General features: G+C 40.6%; 1 protein-coding gene and 1 pseudogene across 2 annotated transcripts in view; both read left to right on the top strand.

The window, feature by feature from the left end:
* Window positions 1-6,714: 6,714 nt before the first annotated feature.
* PPP2R5A (protein phosphatase 2 regulatory subunit B'alpha) overlaps window positions 6,715-21,682 on the top strand; it is a 68,610-nt gene continuing 53,642 nt past the window's right edge. Inside the window, exon 1 of one of the 2 annotated variants that reach the window (XM_004013902.6) lies at window positions 6,715-7,449. In XM_004013902.6, the coding sequence (XP_004013951.1) occupies window positions 7,260-7,449 (190 nt within the window). In that variant the 5' untranslated portion in view covers window positions 6,715-7,259. The remainder of the gene's footprint in view (window positions 7,450-21,682) is intronic. The other variant, XM_042229230.2, reaches the window with a different exon arrangement.
* Window positions 13,481-13,581, top strand: LOC114108933 (U6 spliceosomal RNA; annotated as a pseudogene).

Below are 21,682 nucleotides of genomic sequence, written 5' to 3'. Positions count from 1 at the left end.
AGGGAACTCCCTGGAAATCTTTTTAGTAATGAAGAAAGGTGGGTAAATTAGTTTCTTGAACGGCAAGTATCCTTCTCTGTTGTTTTTGTCCATATCCCTATAAAATTTTTGTTTTGTTTCAAGAATCACTTCAAACATTACTTTTTCTGTTACATTTTCTCTGACCCTCTTTGCAAACCAAATTCGCTCTTTTCCCCACTGTGTTTACACAGTGCTATAAGGAACACTTAGGATATACTCTTTGATCATTTGTTTGTGCTATCCCTCCTCACTAAATTGAAAGATCCATGCTTCATTTATCTTTTCATTCCTAGTGTCTGGCATATTGCCTGGCACATGGATGGTGCTTGCAAAATACTTGCAGGGTTGATTTAAAGAGTAGAGAGTTCACCAATATCAATCTTTTAAACCCCTCTCTGCAAGGACGAAAGGATATGGCATGAGCTGAGCTCCTTCAACCTATTCTAGTTCCTCATCTAGTATACAGGTAAAGCATTGCCCACATCAGGAGTTATCCAATATTTTCAACTCAGCCCACTTAGATGGGGCAAAAGACCTCACAGCTGTGAGAAAAGGATTCAGAGATAATCACAGAGTGTAAGTGTGCCAGCAAACGCTTTGGGGGAATTAGTAATACCTCTGCTGTACCAATAGCTCACGTCCACTCCTTCTGCAAGTCCTATGTAATCCTCCACTAAGATAAATCTCCAGTCTAACCATCTCTACAGCCACTGACCTTGTCTGAGTTCTTGGTTCACCAACACAATAGCCTGTACAATGGCCCACAACAAACTTATTTAATAATGACAAGCTTAACTGAAAGCAATTTATAATTGAAAGCAAAAATGGCATCAACTGAAAACCATGACCACCGATCTTCCCCTGTTGACAAAGGATCCTTCCTGAAAATTGCTGAAATTCCAATTGTCTCAATGTGCACTTGTATTTGAACAGTGGCCGGAAAGACAACACAGAATCAGAGTTCTTGGAAAAAGTCTAAAAAGTGCTGAATTTAGTTTATGAAAACCAAGTGCCAAAAATCTTTGACCACTTGGAGAGTAAGTTATTAGTCAGAAGATCTCACTGTATACAGAAACAAAAGTCTCCTGTAAGTCCTGGAAAAAAAAAAAGGACTTTCCAGTTTGGATCAGTTTGAGGTCTGTGAGGAGGACCTTCTTGGTCTACGTGAGGTCAGGTAACAACTTGACCTGATTAGCATTTAAGGTCTCTTCAAATTTCATATTTTGTTGATTCACAGCATGCATATATAATATCTGCAACATGAGTGAATTAATAAAGTAATGAAAGAATGAATGCATAGGTGTGAATAAGTCTGTAAGAACTTTGGAAGCTTCGCTGAAGTATAGAGCAGTGGTTTTCAAACTTCTTCAGTGATTCGTACTCAGTTGCTCAGTCGTGTCCAGCTCTGCAAGTCCATGAACTATAGCCCACAGGGCTCCGCTGTCCATGGAATTTTCCTGGCAAGAATATTGGAGTAGATTGCCATTTCCTACTCCATCTTCAGTGATGAAATACCTATAAATCATGTAGCTTTTGGTGGAGCCTCTAAAAATGTTAATTTATTAAATCTTAAGAGAGTAAACTGATTCTATCTCTGCTGTGGCTGCTAAGTCACTTCAGTCGTGTCCGACTCTGTGCGACCCCACAGATGGCAGCCCACCAGGTTCCCCCGTCCCTGGGATTCTCCAGGCAAGAACACTGGAGTGGGTTGCCATTTCCTTCTCCAGATTCTATCTCTAGAAGCACATAAAAGAATCTGATAGCTTCGATTGCCTCCCAGGGAGGGAATTTTACCTAATTTAAATGTACTTAAATAAGAAGGAATGACATATTAAAAATTAATGTTTTACGATACCATCTTGATTTAGATTCAAGTTCAGTAGTGCAGTTGTAAGAATCAAAATTCTAAGAAAGATACAAGGAAAAAATCTTAATTTGTTTTGTTTCTGTAAATTGGGAAAAGATCACTACTATTTGATTTTCAGATAAAGCATATTTGTTTGGTGTTCTATAGGAGTAGTACCGTTTGGGTATCATGGTTCTTAAGGAAAGAGAAATGTTGGCAGCCAACACTTTGCTTGGACATGCTTTAGAGAATTTCACAGTGATGTGGACATAATACTGTCTCTGATGCACTCTTTAAAAAAATTTCTTCTAGTATTCTTGAAATTTAAAGCACAAATAATATGCTTAGCTATCAGAGTTGCTAGAATGGTTTTTCCTCTGATGCACACTTTAAACCATTAAAAGACCTTGATTTTGCTATTGTAAGTATTGTCATCTCGCTCAGTTCAGTCGCTCAGTCATGTCCGACTCTTTGCGACCCCATGGACTGCAGCACGCCAGGCTTTCCTGTCCATCATCAACTCCCAGAGCTTGCTCAAACTCATGTCCATCGAGTTGGTGATGCCAACCAACCATCTCATCCTCTGTCATCCCCTTCTCCTCCTGCCTTCAATCTTTTCCATCATCAAGGTCTTGCCCAGTGAGTCATTTTTTTGCATCAGGTGACCAAAGTGTTGGAGCTTCAGCTTCAGCAACAGTCCTTCCAATGAATATTCAGGACTGATTTCCTTTAGGATGGACTGGTTTGATCTCCTTGCTTATTTTCTCCTGCAAGATAGTCATTGTGAATAAAACAATGAAATCAGTAAATAAATCAAGTCATGTGAGGATAAAGTAAAGCAAAGAATTTGCCGGTGATGAAGTCTTGGCCTCTGACTTATATATGGGTCTTCACATATGGAAAAAAACAGGAGTTCTACAGCATGGAATCGTCACTGACACTCTTCCTTGTCAGGGGTACAAACAGTTCAGCACTGAGACTGTGGTTTTCTGTTAGATGATTCTTAGTGACCAAATCTGTTTATGACTCAGATACTTTATTTACTTAAGACCGTGCATGGAAAAGAAATGATTAATATCATGCACATGATAATTTTATGGACATACATATGTGCATAAAATTATCAAGTGCATGATATTCGCTTTTCCAAGTGTGTGTTTTATGTATCATATTTAAAACTCATGCCAATATTGTAAAGAAGGCTGGTTACTTTTTTTTCTGATATACAAATGTGGAAACCAAGCCTCTGAGAGGGTAAGTGACTTGATGGGACCATGCTATAATTAATAAAGTCAGGACTTTTGAGCCTTTGGCTATAGTTCTTTCCATCCCACCCAAAATGTTTGGTAGCTTGAATCTAGAATGCCATCTTGCTCTCTTTTTTGGTTTTGACTCACACTTTCTTTAAAATTTTTCTCAAAATTCTTCTCCAAGAGGCTATTTCAGAAAACTCAGACAGTTTTGCTTGTTCCAAACCTCCCAAGAATTTGTTTCCAGTATCTATTTTCTACCTGTTCTATTCAGTTTCTATTTTCCATTATTTATTATGTCATATTCCAGTAAGAATTTTACCTTTGTTGGTGTGCTTTCTGCTGTTTATTTCCCCTTCTTAGCCTATGCAAATTCTCTTTATTACAAATTCTGGACATTTAAGATCTATTTTAAATAACATCCAGGTGACTGGAGAATAGAGTTTCAAACATTCATGTGCATAAGAATGACCTAGGAAACTTATTAAAAACAGCTTTCTCAGGGGACTTCCTTGGCAGTCCAGTGGTTAAGACTCTGTGCTTCCAATGCAGGGCACGCAGGTTCAATCTCTGCTTGGGGAACTAAGATCCTACATGCTATGCCATGCGGCAAAAAAAAAAAAAATCTTAGTGCTTTTCCCATTGGTTCTGATTCTGTGTGTGGGGGAGAATTCTGTGTGTCAGGCCCAGCAATCTGCATTTTAAATAAGCTCCCCAGAGGATCCTTATGCAGGTAATCCAGTGACTATACTTTCAGAAACCCTGTTCTTAAGAATTAAAAATGATTGGTACATACTGCATATTTATACTTTGTTCAGTAAGAGATACAAAGGTATAAAATAACTGAGTCCTTACTCTTTTTTTATTAATTTCATTTATTAATTTCTTTTCGGCTGTGCTGGGTCTTCATTGCTGCACGCAGGCTTTCGCTAGCTGCAGAAAGTGGGGGCTACTCTCTAGTTGCAGTGCTTGGGTTTCTTACTGAGGTGGCTTCTCTCATGGCAAAGCACAGGCTGTAGGCTCATGGGCTCAGTTATAGTGGTATCCAGGCTTAGTTGCTCTGTGGCATGTAGGATCTTCCTGGGCCAGGGGTCAAACCTATGTCCCCTGCACTGGCAGGCAGATTGTTTACCAGTGGACCACCAGGAGGTCCCTTACTCTTTCGATGGTTACAAACAGCCGGGGAAGAAAGAGTATAGCACCTGCAATCTCTAACCCTATATGAGGACAGACTCTGTGAGTGGGGTAGGTGATAAATGCTCTGTGCTTAGTTGCTCAGTCACATGGGACTCTTTGCGACCCCATGGACTGTAGCCCGCCAGGCTCCTCTGTTCTACGAGGAACAGAGGAGGAATCCTCTGCTTCTAGGCTATCAGTATGTGGAATGATGCGTCTAAATTGAAAAAAGAATTTGTGTAGAGACATGGCACAATTTATGCCTGGAAAGACATCCACGAGGTAGAATGAGAAGAACCTGGAATTGGGACTTTATTCCATAGGTACTGGATGGTTCTTCACACATGCCAATAAAATTAATGTGGCGGTAGTAAAAAGACTTTTCTGGCAGAGTTTGAAAGCCCTGAACTATATTTGGGGATCGGTTAAGCAAATTGTAAGGAAAGCTTGGTTTGAACGTTTGTTAAGGTAGATTCAAGAGAGTCTGGAGCTTGATTGGATGAGAAAGAGAAAGATGTCTAAGACAGTGCTGAAGTTTGAACCTCCTTGACTAGAACGCTTGTGTACAATTTCACTACTCAGTGAATATCCTGCTGCTGCTAAGTCACTTCAGTCGTGTCCGACTCTGTGCGACCCCATAGACGGCAGCCCACCAGGTTCCGCCGTCCCTGGGATTCTCCAGGCAAGAACACTGGAGTGGGCTGCCATTTCCTTCTCCAATGTATGAAAGTGAAAAGTGAAAGTGAAGTCGCTCAGTCGTGTCCGACTCTTGGCGACCCCATGGACTGCAGCCTACCAGGCTCCTCCGTCCATGGGATTTTCCAGGCAAGAGTACTGGCGTGGGGTGCCATTGCCTTCTCCCAGTGAATATAAGGAGAGAAATATTTCAAAGTAGCATTTGATTCTAGATCTAGAATTCAACTTCCTACCACCTTCTTTACCTGTCATCAGGTAGTGTTGCTTAAATATATGGCAATATTTTTAGCACGTCGAAAAGAAAAGATCTGGGGCTCGTCGAAGAGAAATGGAGATTGGGGTCCACTAAGCCAAACACAAGACAAGCTGTGCAGTTCACTTATTTTTATTAGGCATCATTATACAGAAAGCACCGGACAAAAAACTAAGATGACCAACATTTCTGGTCTTTAAGAAGTGGAAAATGTGGATGGAACCTGTAAGAGATCCTAGTAAGAGTAAACTGCCAGTCCTCAAATCTACAAACTGCTGATCAGCGAATTCATACTCGTCCTGTTGAAGCAGTTCAAGGTCTCCGGCTGAAAAAGCGAAAATTAGTAAGATGTTAAATTGGGAATGAGAAACCTTTTCTTGGAGGATGTGGATTTGGGAAAGGCTTTCAAGTAGTAGGCACCAGACACTCCGAACTCGCGCTAAAACAGCTCTCAGGAACTGTGTTGCCAGAACCTTGGGAGAGCTGTAAATTTACCCGGTAACTTCCAAGTGCGCGGCTTAGAGCCAGAGAGGCTCCAAAGCCCGCCCAAGAGTCCAGCATCTCGCTCCCATTGGACAAGCTCGTTTCCTCGCCTTCCTCCGCGGGGCGACTTCAGCCATCAATCACACGGCTTGTTGCTCCACCCCTTTCCAGTGACGTAACACTTGGCACGCCTTCTCGCTCCAGCCCTCAAGCTCCCCACCAGTCGCTTCAGCTTCTTATTGGCCAGCAGAAAGGGGAGGAAAGGGTACGGGCCTTCTCTTTTGCTCTCTAAACTCCCTCCTCTAGTTTCCCGGTCTCCTCATAGGCTGTCCACGAAACCATAGCCTTGAGCTGTCGCGCAGGCGTGCACAGACGCTCGTTGCTGGAGCCGCACCTCCCCTCAAGCCTTCGAGAGTTACGCGGTTGTGACGTGAGAGGGGCACTCCGCTAAGCCGTCTTCACTTACGATTGGCTGTGGTCGAGGTCCGTCACGTAACCACGCCCCCTCTCTCCGCCCAACCTCCCAGTTTGATAAGACCTTGAAAAAGGCCACGCCTCAGCCCGTTGGGCCGCTTCACCCTGCGATTGGCTGAGGGAGCTGGCATGCTTTCCCACCCCCCCACCCCGCAACTCCTTCCCGAGCTTCCGAGAGGCTGGCCGGACCCCGCGGAAGTTGTCAGTCAATCTCCTCCCTCCCCATCCCCCGCGAGGCCCCGCCCCCGGGCCGCGCGCCCCCAACGCGCGCGCGCACACGCGCTCGCACTCTCCCTGCTGCCGCCCGCCCCTCGCCTCTCCCAGCACCTTCTCAAGTTGTAGCGGCCGCTCGCCAGGGGTTCTCTGTGGGCGGCGGAAGGGCGCGTGGGGGAGGGGGTCCGGACCGCTGGGCGCTTCGAGGAGCGAGTGTGTGTGTGTGTGTGTGTGTGTGTGTGTGTGTGTGTGTGTGTCCGCGCGCGCGCGCGCCCAGGGCCGGGGCGGCGGGTCACCGCCCCGGGAGATGAGGGGTCGGCGCTGACAGGGAAGAGCGCCGGCTGTGGAGACAGCGGCTCAGAGGGGCCCCGCGATGGCAGCGCCTCGGGAGGAGGCTCGAGACAGGGCGGGCTGCCCTGGCAGCGGCCACTGAGGTGCTGGCGGGCCAGCCGCCCGGGGACCCGGGCCGCCAGGGACGAGAGGCGCGTTCGACGTCCGCGTCCTCGCCTCAGTTGTCTGAACTTAGGGCTCCCGTCCACGCGCCCTCGGAACTCGGGAGTCAACAACTTCTTCACACACCACCCCCCCTCCGCCCCCGCCAGCTCCGGGGAGCTCGCCGAGCGGCGGGGACCGGGAACCTCCGGCCCTGAGATGCGGCCGTGAGGCGTCGGCGGGCGGCGAGGAGAGAGCTTGGCGGGCGCCCGGGAGCGGGAGGGCGGTGCGGCTGGGGGGCACGGGGCGGAGGGGCGCGAGCTCCTCGGCGCCTCTCCCCCGCCTCCTCCTCCTCCTGCCGCTGCCCGTTCCGTGCTAGCCGCAGCCGGAGCTGCCAAGCGCCAGGGCCGCGGAGATGTCGTCGTCGTCGCCGCCGCCGCCGCCGGCGGGGGCTGCCAGCGCCGCCATCTCGGCCGCCGAGAAAGTGGACGGCTTCACCCGGAAATCGGTGCGCAAGGCGCAGAGGCAGAAGCGCTCGCAGGGCTCGTCGCAGTTCCGCAGCCAGTGCAGCCAGCCGGAGCTGCACCCCTTGCCCCAACTCAAAGGTAGGTAACCTCCGAGGGCGCAACCCGGGGAGGAACGCGCGGGTTCTCCTCGGCGCTGCCGGAGCCTTTGCTTTCTCGGGCGCGGGGGTGGGGGGTTCCTTCTGCCCACCTGGGGCTCGCGTTCCCCAACCTTCCTTGGCGTCCTCCCACCGTCTTTATGATTCAGACAGGTTTGATGTTAAAAGAGTCTTGCTGTTTCTCCCCCCTCACTTATCTGGGTTCACTTTAACTCTTCCCTTCTTGGAGGAGGCCAGCACCCCTCCCTCCCCACCTGCGCGCTCGGGTTCCTGCCCTTGGGATTGCAACTCTCCTCCTGAGTCTGGAGGGGTAGACTTTTTCTTATTTCAGTCTTCTTCCTCGAGTCTTGCCCTTCCCCATCTTGTTGTAACAACCTGTCTTACGTTCCGACCTTCACTTTTCTGAGACCTGCCTCCTCTTTTCGGCCTCTCAGTTAATCTGTTGCTTTTCCAGTTATAAAGCGTCTTTGCGCACACTGTAACTTTTACTTTCCTCTGATCTTTCCAAAGAGTCTTCGGACTAGGGATCCTAATGCGTACACCCGTTAAGAGTTACCTGCCTTTAGATTGATTTATAAAGAAAAAGCCTAAAAATCTAACCAGGGTAGTGTCTTACTTACTGGGTCATTAGATTTAAATGTTACTCTTTAGCCCAAAGAATGGAAAGATTTAAAATATTGTCTGAGAAGATACACACGGTAGAGTTGGAAAAGTATTAAGGAGTAGGTCGTGGTACTTTGCAATGAAATGGGAACTTAGTTCGCCAAGCAGTGATTCCAGGGATTCTGTAGATTTGTACAGTAATTCAAATTGGTGTCCATGCCTAACGCCTTACAGAACTTGGCACTCCTTCTGGCTCACTTACTTTTCCCACTAGGTTTAGAGGATTAAAAAAAATAATAAATTGGTTCCTGACGTTCTAGTTTATTTTTTTTGTGGATTACTACCTTTTAATTTTATAATTTTAAGGTCTTTGCTTTTTATGAGATAGACATTGTCTTGGAACAAGATGATAATGGTCCTAAACATTTGAATTTTTTTTTTTTCTTCAAAAGAAACCTGATAGAAATCTAGATCATCTGTTTTGCAAGACCAGGAAATGAAAAGTTTTTGTACCGAAATAGATAATGTTCAGGAGGTTTTCGATCAGTTTCAAAGAGCTCCTGCATCCGGTTCAAGGCCAGCCTGGTTCTGATTTGTCTTTAGGCCTAGGAATCCAGTCTTAGTTTGGCCAGGAGTCTAAAGAAAACCCCAGATCAAATCACAGTTGACCTGCAGTAACTTTGGAGCCCCATTCACACCCTACGCTACCCTGCTTCTTGGGGTGCTTCTAAGCATACCACTGCCAGAATCAAACTGGCTTTTGAAAGAAAGTTTTATTTAAGATGAGTAGCCTGTGGTACTGCATTTATCATTTGCTCTTTAGTATACAAAAATTGTTCAGACATTGGCATCATAGCCTACAGTAGACCACGAATGGTAGATGTTGCCAAGACTTTAATTCTTGAGTGATGTCATAGCTATAAAACAATATTATCTTTCTTGTTAGGACATTGAACTGCTATTCATGAATTTAAAATTTTAAACTTAACTAAAACATCATAGTTCTTTTTACATTTTTGGTTTTTTTCCCCATTAAATTGGCAAATTATTTTTGCAGTTTGAAGGTTTGGTGCTAGTGTTAGTGTTTTTCTTTCATATGTGTTTACTTTGCTTTTCAGTAAGATATTGTGGTTCTTTATACTTTTTCATTTTTTATCAATTTTTATTAGAGTGTAGTTGCTTTACAATATTGTGTTAGTTTCTACTGTACAACAAAGTGAATCAGTTCTACATATATCGTCTATTTTTTAGATTTCCTTCCCATTTAGATCACCACAAAGTACTGAGTAGGATTCCCTGTGGGTTCTCATTATCTATTTATTTTATACACAGTAGTGTATATATGTCATTTTCAATCTCCCAGTTCATCCCACCGCCCTCTTCCCTGCTTGGTGTCCATGTTTTTTCTCTACATCTGTATCTCTGTTTCTGCTTTGCAAATAAGTTTATCTTTATATTGTCCTTTTATATATAATACTTATTTGTATTTAATAAAAATAATTGAATATTAAACATATATTGATAGTTACTTCAAGCCAAGAGATGCAGCTTTATTTTGCTTTTAAAAGCCTAGCAAAAATATACAGTCAGTAATCATCTAAGTTATATGGTGTATAGTTCAACAAGTTGAAGGTGCCATTAAGTGTTTTATTTATAGTATTTTGCTCACTAGTAGAGAAAATTAAAATTTTAGATTTAATCTATGTGTTTTGCATGAAAATATAGTATCTTTATAAGGAAATTTATGTATTCAGGATAAATTTATGTAAATTTAATTGAGGAATAAGATTCTTACTTAGATTACCCACCATTAGGAAAAAGGACTTTACTCCAGATGCCAAAATGCTTGAAAAGTGGTTTTTTAAAAATTCAGTTGCTTCACTTAGAACTTTGGCAGTGTCCTTGATACCACATGTTGTGTGCTTTTTCTGTCAGTAGTAGTTTTTTCCATTTGTGGCCTTAACAAAAACCAGTGGAAAGCCCTGTAATATGTGTATGAAAGAGAATTTTTCTTCCTGCTCTGAAATACCATCTTACAGTGGAGTGATTCAGATATCTGTGGGCATCCAAGATCTTTTCAGTGTTTATACCAACCTGCTTATGTTACACTTTGTCCACATGGATCTGAGCTGGAAAGGTGCCAGCTATTTTCCTCAAAGCATATTGTGGGTAATAAAAATAGTCCCACTTTTTCATCCAAAGAAGTTTATTTGTGCAAAATAACTTAGTAAGTGGGTTGCAAAATTTTAATGGTAAAAATGTTCAGAGAAAATTATGTTTTATTGGATAAAGTATTTTAAAAACAAGCCTTGTTAAAAGGAGTTTTAAAAAATGAGAAACTGTTATATAGGCCCTCAATCTGCCTTGTATAGCTTAAAAACAATTTTTTTTCCAAAACACTTGAAATTTGTTATGTTAGTTCTGTAAGTTCTGTAAGTTCCTCTGAAAACTAAGTATGAGAAAATAAAAGTAGGGACAGTCTATCAATCATCTCTCTGTATTTATGTTTACATTAGTATTGTACTTAATTTTTCTACCTTAAACTTTTCCTCTAGTAACCAACAGTTAGGAAACTTTTAACTTTAAAAAAAAAAACAACCTGTTAATGGGAAGTTTTTCTCTCTGTTTAACCTGTTTTGTGTCTCTGAAAGAATTGGTTTGGTAGAATAATAGATGTTACACAGTTATATAACAACATTTATAAATTATACTTTTCTTTACATTTTAAAATTATAAGAACAATATCGATCATAATAAGTGAAACAGTCCAAAAAGTTGTGTAATACCTAATCCCGGGTATCTGTTTCTTTTTCACACCTACTGAGGTAATGTTGTGTGAGAATCCACTACCCTGTATTTTTACAAAAATTGCATATCATTGTGTTATCCCAGCAACTCTGTGCAAGACCAATATTGTTCCCAGATGTGACGTTGAGACTTAAAGAGCTTAGTTTCAGGCCTGTGATTATTTCTCTGGATGGCAGTTGACACTGGTACCCAGGTTAAATGATTTCAGTATTTTTGCTGTTAACCTGCTTTATGAACATTTGAGCAGGATGATAATCTAGTTGGGTCATTGGGGTCAGCCCTGGGTCAAAGGTAAAAGTTTAATCTTTCTGAGTTGCTTTCCTTATCTGTAAAATGGGGATAAAACCTTCTATCTCCCTAGGATTGTAGGGCTTATGTGAAATAATGTAATTGGTTCCTAAAAATAGGCAAAGAATATTAGTTCCCATTCTCTTTGATATTTGAAAATCCAAATTAAAAGTATTTTTTAAATGAAGGGTTCACATAAATAGTAAAACTTTGCTAGTGTAAAGTATAAATTATTTATAATCAGATCTCAGATGTGATCTATGTGCACTGAGGTGAAGCCATACATCAGCATAAGTGTGGATATGGAAATAGGGTAAATGACTTTTTAAATGTTGAATGCTATAGTTAGAAGTTTTTTTTTAATCAAGCAAAGAAATTGAATTAACCAGTAGAATGATATAGGTGTGAGTCTCTCATAGGAGACAGACCGTAAATGGCAAAGAACAGAAACTGGCGTTGAGATTAAAGTCTGCTTCAGATGAGGTAAAGAATTTCCCAAATTTCCTCAGTTTCTTGGTTGTTATATTCTTAGAAGTTGGGTCCTCCTGGAGGTATTAAGGCTTGTAGTAGTGGTGTTCATTTGAAGAGTTCCCTTATCTTTATGGAACACTTTTTGTTTGTTTGTTTTTCTTGATGTATGTGGTTGCAGAGTCGGACATGACTGAGCAGCTGAACTGGTGTGGTCTTTAGGGTATCTGGTACAAGAGCACTGACATGATTTGAAATTTCCTAACTAATGACTTTTTTTGTGCTGGTGAGGAACACTACTCACTCAACTTTTAAGGTTTGTAGATTTTTTTCCCCAAAGTTAATTTCATTCATCTAAACCCAGAACCCATTTTAGTAATTCGGATAGCATTAAAGGAGAGTTGAAATTCACCTGAATATGTTAAAAGTGTGTTTACAAAGGAATATATAACATTTTAGTCATTTTACAGCTATCTTCTGGAAGTATTAATAATACCATATTTCTTCTAGTCAACTTACATTTTAATTTTTAAAAACTTTTAGGATATACCTCTAGAGAAATTAATATAGTGTCATTGTTGACCTTCACATGAAGGAAAAACTTTTCCATTTAAGTCTTAATTTAACATTTTCAGAATTCCTGTTTAGGGTCAGATTTCTTTTTCCCCCAGTTTTATTACCTCCTCTGATTCTCAATTGAACTTTGCATCCTTTTATGAAGTGCCTGTAAAGTAAGACTCCAGTTAAATGTGTTTAAGTAAAATAGTGTGATCACTGGGACAGAGTACCATCCGGTAAATAGACTGAAGTTGTCTTCATGCATTATTGATGAGTCACAATCACTTTGGGCTTGTTGGTTAACCCTTCTGAACTTCAGTTAATCATTTTTACTTGTAAGAATAGTATTTTCCCTTGATACAGTCTTGAAGATGAATTGGTCTTTAGTGAGTTAAAGACTTTGGATGACAAAGACAGGTTTATCAACAAAAATAATACATTTGGGAAATAATAGATTTTTGAATATTCTTTGAATTTTAACTTTTTTAAAATTGTAAAAAGACAGGGGTGAAGACTAGCTTATTTTTATTTATACGTGTTTAGCAGGGTTGTCAACCCTGGCTGCGCTCTTAGTTTTAAAAAACATCAGTGCCTGGGTCTTACCCTCAAGTGACTCTAAATAAATTGGTCTAACTAGGTTGCAGGCATTTGTATTTTTGAAAGCTCTCAGAATGATTCTAATGTGCAGCCAGGGTTGAGAATCACTGGTTTGACATTATCTGTCTATTGATTTAATTCATTAATTGAGACTTTGTGCTTTTCTATAGATATTCATGGCTCATTACCCAGCCTGTTAACATTTCCTGCCCTCACTTCACCTGCTGCTATTTACTTTTCACTCTCTTAACTTTGCTGCCCCCTGTGGCTAATCAGCTGCTTTCCTGAAGGGGGAGAATGCTGTTGGATTCTGGAGTTTTAGGCGTGATCTTTTGTAGTTCGTTGTAGTTAGCGTAATTAAAACTCCGCTGTTATCCTTTGATACAAGGTGATCAGGTTTGTTTTTTTTCTGTGATTTTTGGAGCTGTGGCTGAGCTGTCAAGCAAAAGTGAGAACATAAGAAAGCAGTTTGCCTAGTTTTAATCCCGTCATCCAGGGTAACATAATCCCAACCAATCTGGAATGTAAAACTGCTGGATGTTCACAGCAGTGTTCCACCTCTTGAAGATTTAGGACTAATATAACTACTGTATAAATTGACTATTAGGTGTTGAACAAATGAGATATTGTTGATCATAACTGTGTTTTTGGTAATGCCTTATATTTATTTAGCATCAAGTAATGTTTTTCCTGTGGTTGCCTTGGCAGCACATATACTAAAATTGGAACTATAGAAGATGAGCATGGCTTCTGCACAAGGATGACACACATTTGTGAAGCATTTCAGAATTTTGCAGAATAAACAGAGCATTTTGAGGCGGGGGGAGAGAGAAATTTTTTCTTCCGAGGGTTTTCACATCTGTCCTCTAAATCTTGACCATAGTCTTTAACTGAAGGTAGGGCAGCAGTGACCTGGGGCCGTTTACATTTTATAACCGTATCTTGTCTTTGGCATTTCTGCCAGCCAGTTTGAATAATACCCGTGTTTGCTGATTTGCTGTTTTGAGTCAGTTTCAGTCATTACCTAGTGAAGTCCTCTCTCCAGAATGAGATGGTAAGATTTTTGTGAAAGCAGAAGTCACCTGTGTTTTCATATCCTGTTATAGTACCAAAGTACAGTGTTCTGTGCATGACAAGTATGACCATGTAGGCTGTCACTGTTTTGATTAAGAAATTACCTGTTAGCCCTCCCTTTACACCTTTATTCAGGGTTTTTTTTAAGTAAATTAATTTTGGGTTTTTAATACCATGATAAATAGTAGATATAGTTTTGGAACAGATGATTGTTTGCTCCTGTATTTGGGGCTTTGCCTGGAGAAGGAAATGGCAACCCACTCCAGTATTCTTGCCTGGAGAATCCCATGGACGGAGGAGCTTGGTGGGCTACAGTACACGGGTCACAAAGAGTCGGACACGACAGAGCGACTTCACTTTTACTTTCACTTTGACTTTTGGGGCTTTGCCAGTGACGGGTGTGACATGTAACATTATTGCTGGGGAAGGTACTGTGTAAGATCTGTGTGGAAAAGTAATACTGGGTTGACTTCCAGATGTGGACAGCTGTATATAAATACCAGATAAACTGAAATAACTAATTTCCAGTAGTTTCTAAATTTAAGGTTCAGTCTTTATTTATAAAGATGTCCTTGAAGGAGATGAAAGGAACAGATTTTAAATATATAATTACTTTTAGTGCATTATTATGTAACAGGTAACCCGCGTGATGTGCCAAAAGAGTTTTACTGGACAGACTACATTTATATGAAATAAGTTGTACTTGTCTGAGCAGGATATTCACTAATAAGCAGTTTCAGACCACTTTTTATGTATATGTTTTTGAACTCTTCCCTGAAGAAATTTATTCATGTGGGTTTTTGTGTGAGTAATGGTGGATTTTAGAAATCCTGCAGTTTTGATCATATTTCTTAAAGAAACCTATTAGGGTTTTCTGGTAGTTTGCTGAGTATCATAGGTTCACATAAAATCCAGAGAACTTATTTCTAACTTGAATACTGAAGGCAAGGGATTTCTTGGGAACTCACTCCTCCTACTGGAATGGTGCTGCTAATTGCATTTACGGTTCCCTTACTGTGCTGTTGTGTCTAGTTGAGCCTCCCAGTGCTGAATGGGACCTCAGGAGTCATTCTGGTTTAGCTTTCATTGGGAAAGAGTTTCATTGTTCTTCAGCAAAAGAGACATAGATGTGTAGAACAGTCTTTCGGACTCTGGGAGAGGGAGAGGGTGGGATGATTTGGGAGAATGGCATTGAAACGTGTAATATCATATAAGAAACGAATCGCCAGTCCAGGTTCGATGCAGGATACAGGATGCTTGGGGCTGGTGCACTGGGACGACCCAGAGGGACGGTACGGGGAGGGAGGAGGGAGGGGGGTTCAGGATGGGGAACACGTGTACACCCATGGCGGATTCATGTTGATGTATGGCAAAACCAATACAATATTATAAAGTAACTAAGCTCCAATTAAAATAAATAAATTTATATTAAAAAAAAATCTATGCAGACCTGGGTTCGATCCCTGGGTTGGGAAGATCTCCTGGAGGAGGGCATGGCAACCCCCTCTAGTATTCTTGCCTGGAGAATTCCCCATGGACAGAGGAGCCTGGCAAGCGACAGTTCATGGGGTTGCAAGAGTTGGACACGACTGAGTGACTAAGCACACACGCACACACATAAAATAAACATGTTATTTTCTCACCACAAGAGCCTTCTTTAAGGTAGGGAGAAAAAGTATAGGGTTTTTAAGCTCTTAGATGCTCCCTCAGAATCTGCTTAGTTAGTGAGTAAACTGCACAGACAATAACTAAAAAAATGTTAGCTCTATGAAACCAGAATTTTTTTAAAGACTGGACTTAACTTGTAGTAAAGGAGTGTAAAATATTAACTCTAGCTTCAGGAATGATACATTTTCTCTGTTTGATTGGTCTTTGCCTTTGATTCGCATTCACTGATAAAGGATGTTCTAGAATTAAAATTATTATCAGATGATGATAATTATTTGAACTCATGGTTAATCCTATGCCTTTAAATTTATAAAGTAAAAATGATGAGACAGTTTTTCTCATAAGCTCTGAATTTTGATTTAGCAAAGAGGGGTGTCTTTAAAACAATTTTCTAAACAGACTTTTCTAAAGATAAACATTTGTTGAAGTCATAAGTAAAATAAAATATAACTTCTATAGGGATATATGCTTTTTTTTTCACTTGCAGTACCATTCTTCTTTTAATTAGCCAGAGGAAAAATATTTTGTTTGCCTGCTGTGAAACTGGAAATATGCTTTGCTTTCAAAATCTAATACATGGATTCATGTCAATGTATGGCAAAACCAATACAGTATTGTAAAGTAAAATAAAGTAAAAATTAAAATTTAATAAAAAAAGAAAAAATCTAATACAGAAATATTTTCCTCTTTGATGTTCATAGTGCTTAAATTTTAGGTGAACCATTGTAGAGGTTAAAATTTTACTCAGTAAAGTTAATAAAATGATGAATGCTTTTTCTTTTGAAATGTCTTTAGGAGCTTGTGGTCTGGTGGGGTACATCTAGACATGTAAACTGGTGGTTTCAATTAGCGACAAGTGTTGTGATAAGAGTAAGCAGTAAAAGCCTAGGGGAGTGTGTAAGGGACCCAAGTCAATTTTGTGTAAGAGGAGAAAGATCAGGGAAGTCTCCCTGGAGAAAGTGACAGGTAAGCTGAGACCTGCAAGGCTAGACGTGTTAGACCAAGACAGGTGGGTTCTAAGAGGCCTGCCAAGGACAACGTGGGCATCCTTAGAGGTAAGTAAGTGGCTGTGATGTGCTTGTCTCTTTGCATGCCCATGGGCTGTAGCCATGGGATTCTCCAGGCAAGAATACTGAAGGGGGGTTGCCATGCCCTCCTCCAGGGGATCTTCCTGACCCAGGGATTGAACCCTGGTCTCCTGCATTGCAGGGTTCTTTACTATCTGAGCCACCAGGGAAGCCTGTAAATGCTGGCACAGTAACACAAGCAAAAGCTAATGGTCTCCTTGTCTAAGTAGGAGTGAGTGATATCACAGCAGGGACTTGGAAAGAGGGAAAAATCAATGATGATACATTCCTGACTTGGGCAACTAGATGTATAGCAGCAGTTTACTGGCAGGGAAAAAGAGTAGACGATCAGATGTGGGAGAAGATAGTGGTTCTACATGTGGGACGGGTTGAACTACCTGTGGAAATAGAAGTGAAGAGTCAAGTAGGAAATTTGATATTTGGGTCTGGAGCTAAGTAGAAAGAGCTGTGCTAGGAATCAGCATTTAGAAACTTTAGATTAAAGATGATTTTTGAAGACATGCAAGTAGAAGCAGATGCCTACTGGAAATGTACAGTACAAGAAAAGGGCAAAGAATATCATCATTTAGATGATGATCAGAGGAAAAGGAGCAGCAGCTTGAGTGGAAGATAAGAGAGAGTAGGGACAGGAGAGGGTAGGGACAAGGTGGTCAAAGGAAGAAAATGTGGTTTAAATAGGGATGAGGTGGGGCCAGTAGCAGTCAGAAGAGTGGCTGACAGGCCAAATATTTAAGCACTGAAAACCTTCCATGGGAACGTTGGTGACTCGAGATGCATTTCAGAGGGCTGATGATCTTGAGACCAGAGTTCTCTAAGGTGGGGAGTGAATGGAAATGGCGAGCCAAGTCAGTAAGTATGGACATCTCTTTCAAGAAGTTTGACCAAAAAAAGTATCACTCGAGCTGCTGGGTGGAGAATGGATTGTAGCAGAACTAGGTTTTTAGAAGGAGGGCCAGTCAAGAGTTTGTTTTAATAGGCTAGATGAGATATGATATGGCTAGGGCTGGGTGGTAGCAATAAAGATGGAGAAAAAGAGATGTGTTCAAAGTACAGCTAAGCTGGGACCTGTCGATGAATTATATGGAGGAGATGGACAGACAAAGGTAGGAGTCAGAGATATTTCCCAGGTGTTTTAGCTTGGACAGCTGCTGCTGCTAAGTCGCTTCAGTCGTGTCCGACTCTGTGCAACCCCATAGACAGCAGCCCATCAGGCTGCCCTGTCCCTGGGATTCTCCAGGCAAGAACACTGGAGTGGGCTGCCATTTCCTTCTCCAATGCATGAAAGTGAAAAGTGAAAGTGAAGTCGCTCAGTTGTGTCTGACTCTTGGCGACCCCATGGACTGCAGCCTACCAGGCTCCTCCACCCATGGGATTTTCCAGGCAAGAGTACTGGAGTGGGGTGCCATCGCCTTCTCCAGCTAGCTGAGTGCATAGATCTACCACCACTGAGAAGGAATACATTAGGAAAAGAACCAATAAAGAGGAAAAATTCAGAGTTATAATTTAGACATTCTAAGTTTGAGATGTCTTTCAGAAACCTGGGTATAAATATCAAATAGACTTTTGGATGTGTGAGTCAGAGAGTGCCCATTGGTAATTTCTGTAACTTCTAAACATGAATTAAAAGATGTTGAGATTGTTTATTAGAAAATGTTAGTAGTTTGAGATGCTGACCACTATATCTTTTGGCCAAAATGGGATTATCTAGCCCCATTGAGTGCAATGTCTGTACAAGACATCATATAGTGGTAAGATATGCTTGATATATGTGTGAGGTGATCACAAAATATGTTGGGACAGGTGCGTGAATAGGGTAAGTTATTTAATTGACCGTTTTCTGCCTTTAGACTAGAAGTTAAATACTTTAGGACCTAAGATCCATAACTTCCTTCCCAGTATTTAGGCATTCAGTGCTTGGTTTTAATATTTATTGAGTGAAATAATGAAGCAAATGCTATTAAATTGATTTAAAGAAAAACACCATTTTGTGCCATGCAGTAATTTACAATTTTATAATGATTTATTATTGAGTGATAGTTTACGTACAGCTCCAAATTGAGCATTTTGTTGATAAAGAAACCAGAACATATAGGTTATATTCTTGTGCAAGTCATTTATAACTTCATCTTCTCAGTTAATTCCTCCTCTTTAATGTGAAACTGAAGATATGTATTGTTTGCAGTAAAGCAAAATTAGCACTTTATTTTTTATTTTTAGCACTTTATGTTCTAAACAGTGCAAAGGAGAAATAGTTGAGAGCCTTACAAGAAAGATACTGATTTCTTACAGGACCTGGGCAGGTAGGCCAGTACTGAACATAGGTTTTTCCAAGACCCTGTAAAGCAAAAGATCTTTACGTCTCAAATTCTCCTGGAATAAAAATGCTTTGTTGATCTTCTTTGCAGGTCTTCCTTTCAGCACAGTTCTTCCATTTTTTAAGTAACATAAAGTTTTTCTGTAGAAGAAATTGGAGAGTATCTGTTTTATGAATGAGTACTGAGAAGCAAGATGAAGTGAACTTTTATCAGCACATTTGTGTCAGCTAGATTTATAATTTGGTGTCTCAGTTAAAAGTTATAATCTGTAATTAGCAGCTTTGAGGAATTACGGAATTGTTATGGGATATCACAAACTGATTAAATTCTGTCCACTTATTTTTTTCCTCTCTGTTCCCTGCTACACATGCTATGTACAAATAGTTTTGAAAAAAATTTTTTTAACTGTGACCACGTTAACATTGTACTTTCTAATCATTATTTCCCAATTCGAGGAAGGAAAATAAATTGGAGTCAGATAATTGAGACTTGAGTATAATAAAAGTCAGCTGGGCCAATTCATCTTATCACTTGACTGCTAAATTCCACCCCCAAAACTGAAGTTAGACAATATGTCATCTCCTTAAGTAGTTGTCTACATACATTTGTGCTCCCAGACTAAATTTGAATCCGAAGTGGAAATAAAGTAGCAAATGTAACAATGAAATATTTTAAAGGTGCATTTAATTTTCACAGTATTTTCTTCATAGGAAATCTCTATGATTCATGTAAGAGAGGTTAAAAAAATAACCCAGCTTTTACATACCTACCAGATACCTAGGCACTGATTTTGGTACTTCATATAGTTTGATAATTCTGTTTTTAATTTGTACCACCTGGGTAAGCTTACACATAACATATTTTAATATTTTGAGAACTGCTTTAAAAAAAAATCTAGGAAAGTAGTTTCTTCTGTGGAATAAGAATGACTATTTTAGGATACAATACTTGCAATGAGTCATGAGTAATCTCAGTTTTCATGGTTTTCTAAAATAAACTCATTTAAAGACTATGCAGTAAGAAATGTCATATTCTTAACTTCCGTATTTCTTGTATAATGGCTTTATTATTTTTGTATAAACTTACAGACTCACTCTTAAAAAACAAGCCAAAAGAGAATCTTAAAAGATAGAAAGTAAAAATCCCCAGCCAGAAGAAACTTCTAAAAATTTGAGCATCATCTTAGATTTCCCATTAGTGAGATCATATAATAATGTATGCTGTTTTATAATTCATTACTTTGACTTTAATAAAATATTATAAATAGCACATTTCTGAAACAAAAAATGAAATCTATTTAGAATTGTTTCTGACTATATTTTATTATTTTTGGAAATGCTGAGTCAAATAATTCTAAACCTTGATTATGAAAATTCCTTATATTATCCATAAAAGGAGATAAAATAATTTCTAAGAGTAGTGGTTCCTTATTTTAGGGAGATTGTACATGGATCTTTTAGAAAATTTAATTAAAGGAATCCATCATCTTCTCAGAAAATATATACAGTATTTTATATATAATTCCAGGGTCCTTGAATTGCACCACCACCACCCTGAAGCCCATCTCTGGTCAGATAGAGGAGGGGAGTGGGTAGGGTATTTTGTGGACTATCCTAGGACTTGCTCTAGAAACTTCAACAACCTTGTTAAAATAAGTAATCCTTTTTCTTAACACAGTAGCAGGTGTTTCCTATGGGGTGCAGGTAGAGTTAGCTAAAAGAGGAAACTCATCACAGCTATCAGAACCATCTATAAAAACACTTAATACTTCTTGTTGCCCAGAGGCCCCAAATGAAACAGTTCAGTTCAATTCACTTCAGTCGCTCAGTCGTGTCCGACTCTTTGCGACCCCATGGACTGCAGCACACCAGGCCTCCCAGTCCATCACCAACTCCCGGAGTTTACCCAGACCCATGTCCATTGAGTCGGTGATGCCATCCAACCATCTCATCCTCTGTTGTCCTCGTCTCCTCCTGCCCTCAATCTTTCCCAGCATCAGGGTCTTTTCTAGTGAGTCAGCTCTTCGCATCAGGTAGCCAAAGTATTGGAGTTTCAGCTTCAACATGAGTCCTTCCGATGAGCACCCAGGGCTGATCTCCTTTAGGATGGACTGGTTGGATCTCCTTGCCGTCCAAGGGACTCTCAAGAGTCTTCTCCAACACCACAGTTCAAAAGCATCGATTCTTTGGCACTCAGCTTTCTTTATGGTCCAACTCTCACATCCATACATGACCACTGGAAAAACCATAGCCTTGACTAGATGGACCTTTGTTGACAAAGTAATGTCTCTGCTTTTTAATATGTTGTCTAGGTTGGTCACAACTTTCCTTCCAAGGAGTAAGCATCTTCTAATTTCATAGCTGCAATCACCATCTGCAGTGATTTTGGAGCCCAGAAAAATAAAGTCAGCCACTGTTTCCTTTGTTTCCCCATCTATTTGCCATGAAGTGATGGGACCAGATGCCATGATCTTAGTTTTCTGAATGTTGAGCTTTAAGCCAACTTTTTCACTCTCCTCTTTCACTTTCATCAACAAGAGTGCTTCTAAAAACCTTTACTGTATTTAACGAATAGTAGGCTTTATAATCAAATTAAGCAGATTGATAGAGATATTCCATTTATTCTCCTAGGAGCCTGTTTTTCAGTATTCTGCTTCTCAAGGTTCTACATTCTGAGAAATCCATGTAACATGCTTATCTTCATTTAAGCTTATCTTCACTAGCTTATCTTCATTTCTTGTTCTTATCTA

Source organism: Ovis aries, chromosome 12 (genome assembly GCF_016772045.2).
Source record: "Ovis aries strain OAR_USU_Benz2616 breed Rambouillet chromosome 12, ARS-UI_Ramb_v3.0, whole genome shotgun sequence".
NCBI lineage: Eukaryota > Metazoa > Chordata > Mammalia > Artiodactyla > Bovidae > Ovis > Ovis aries.
This window is presented reverse-complemented; position numbering and strand designations above follow the sequence as displayed.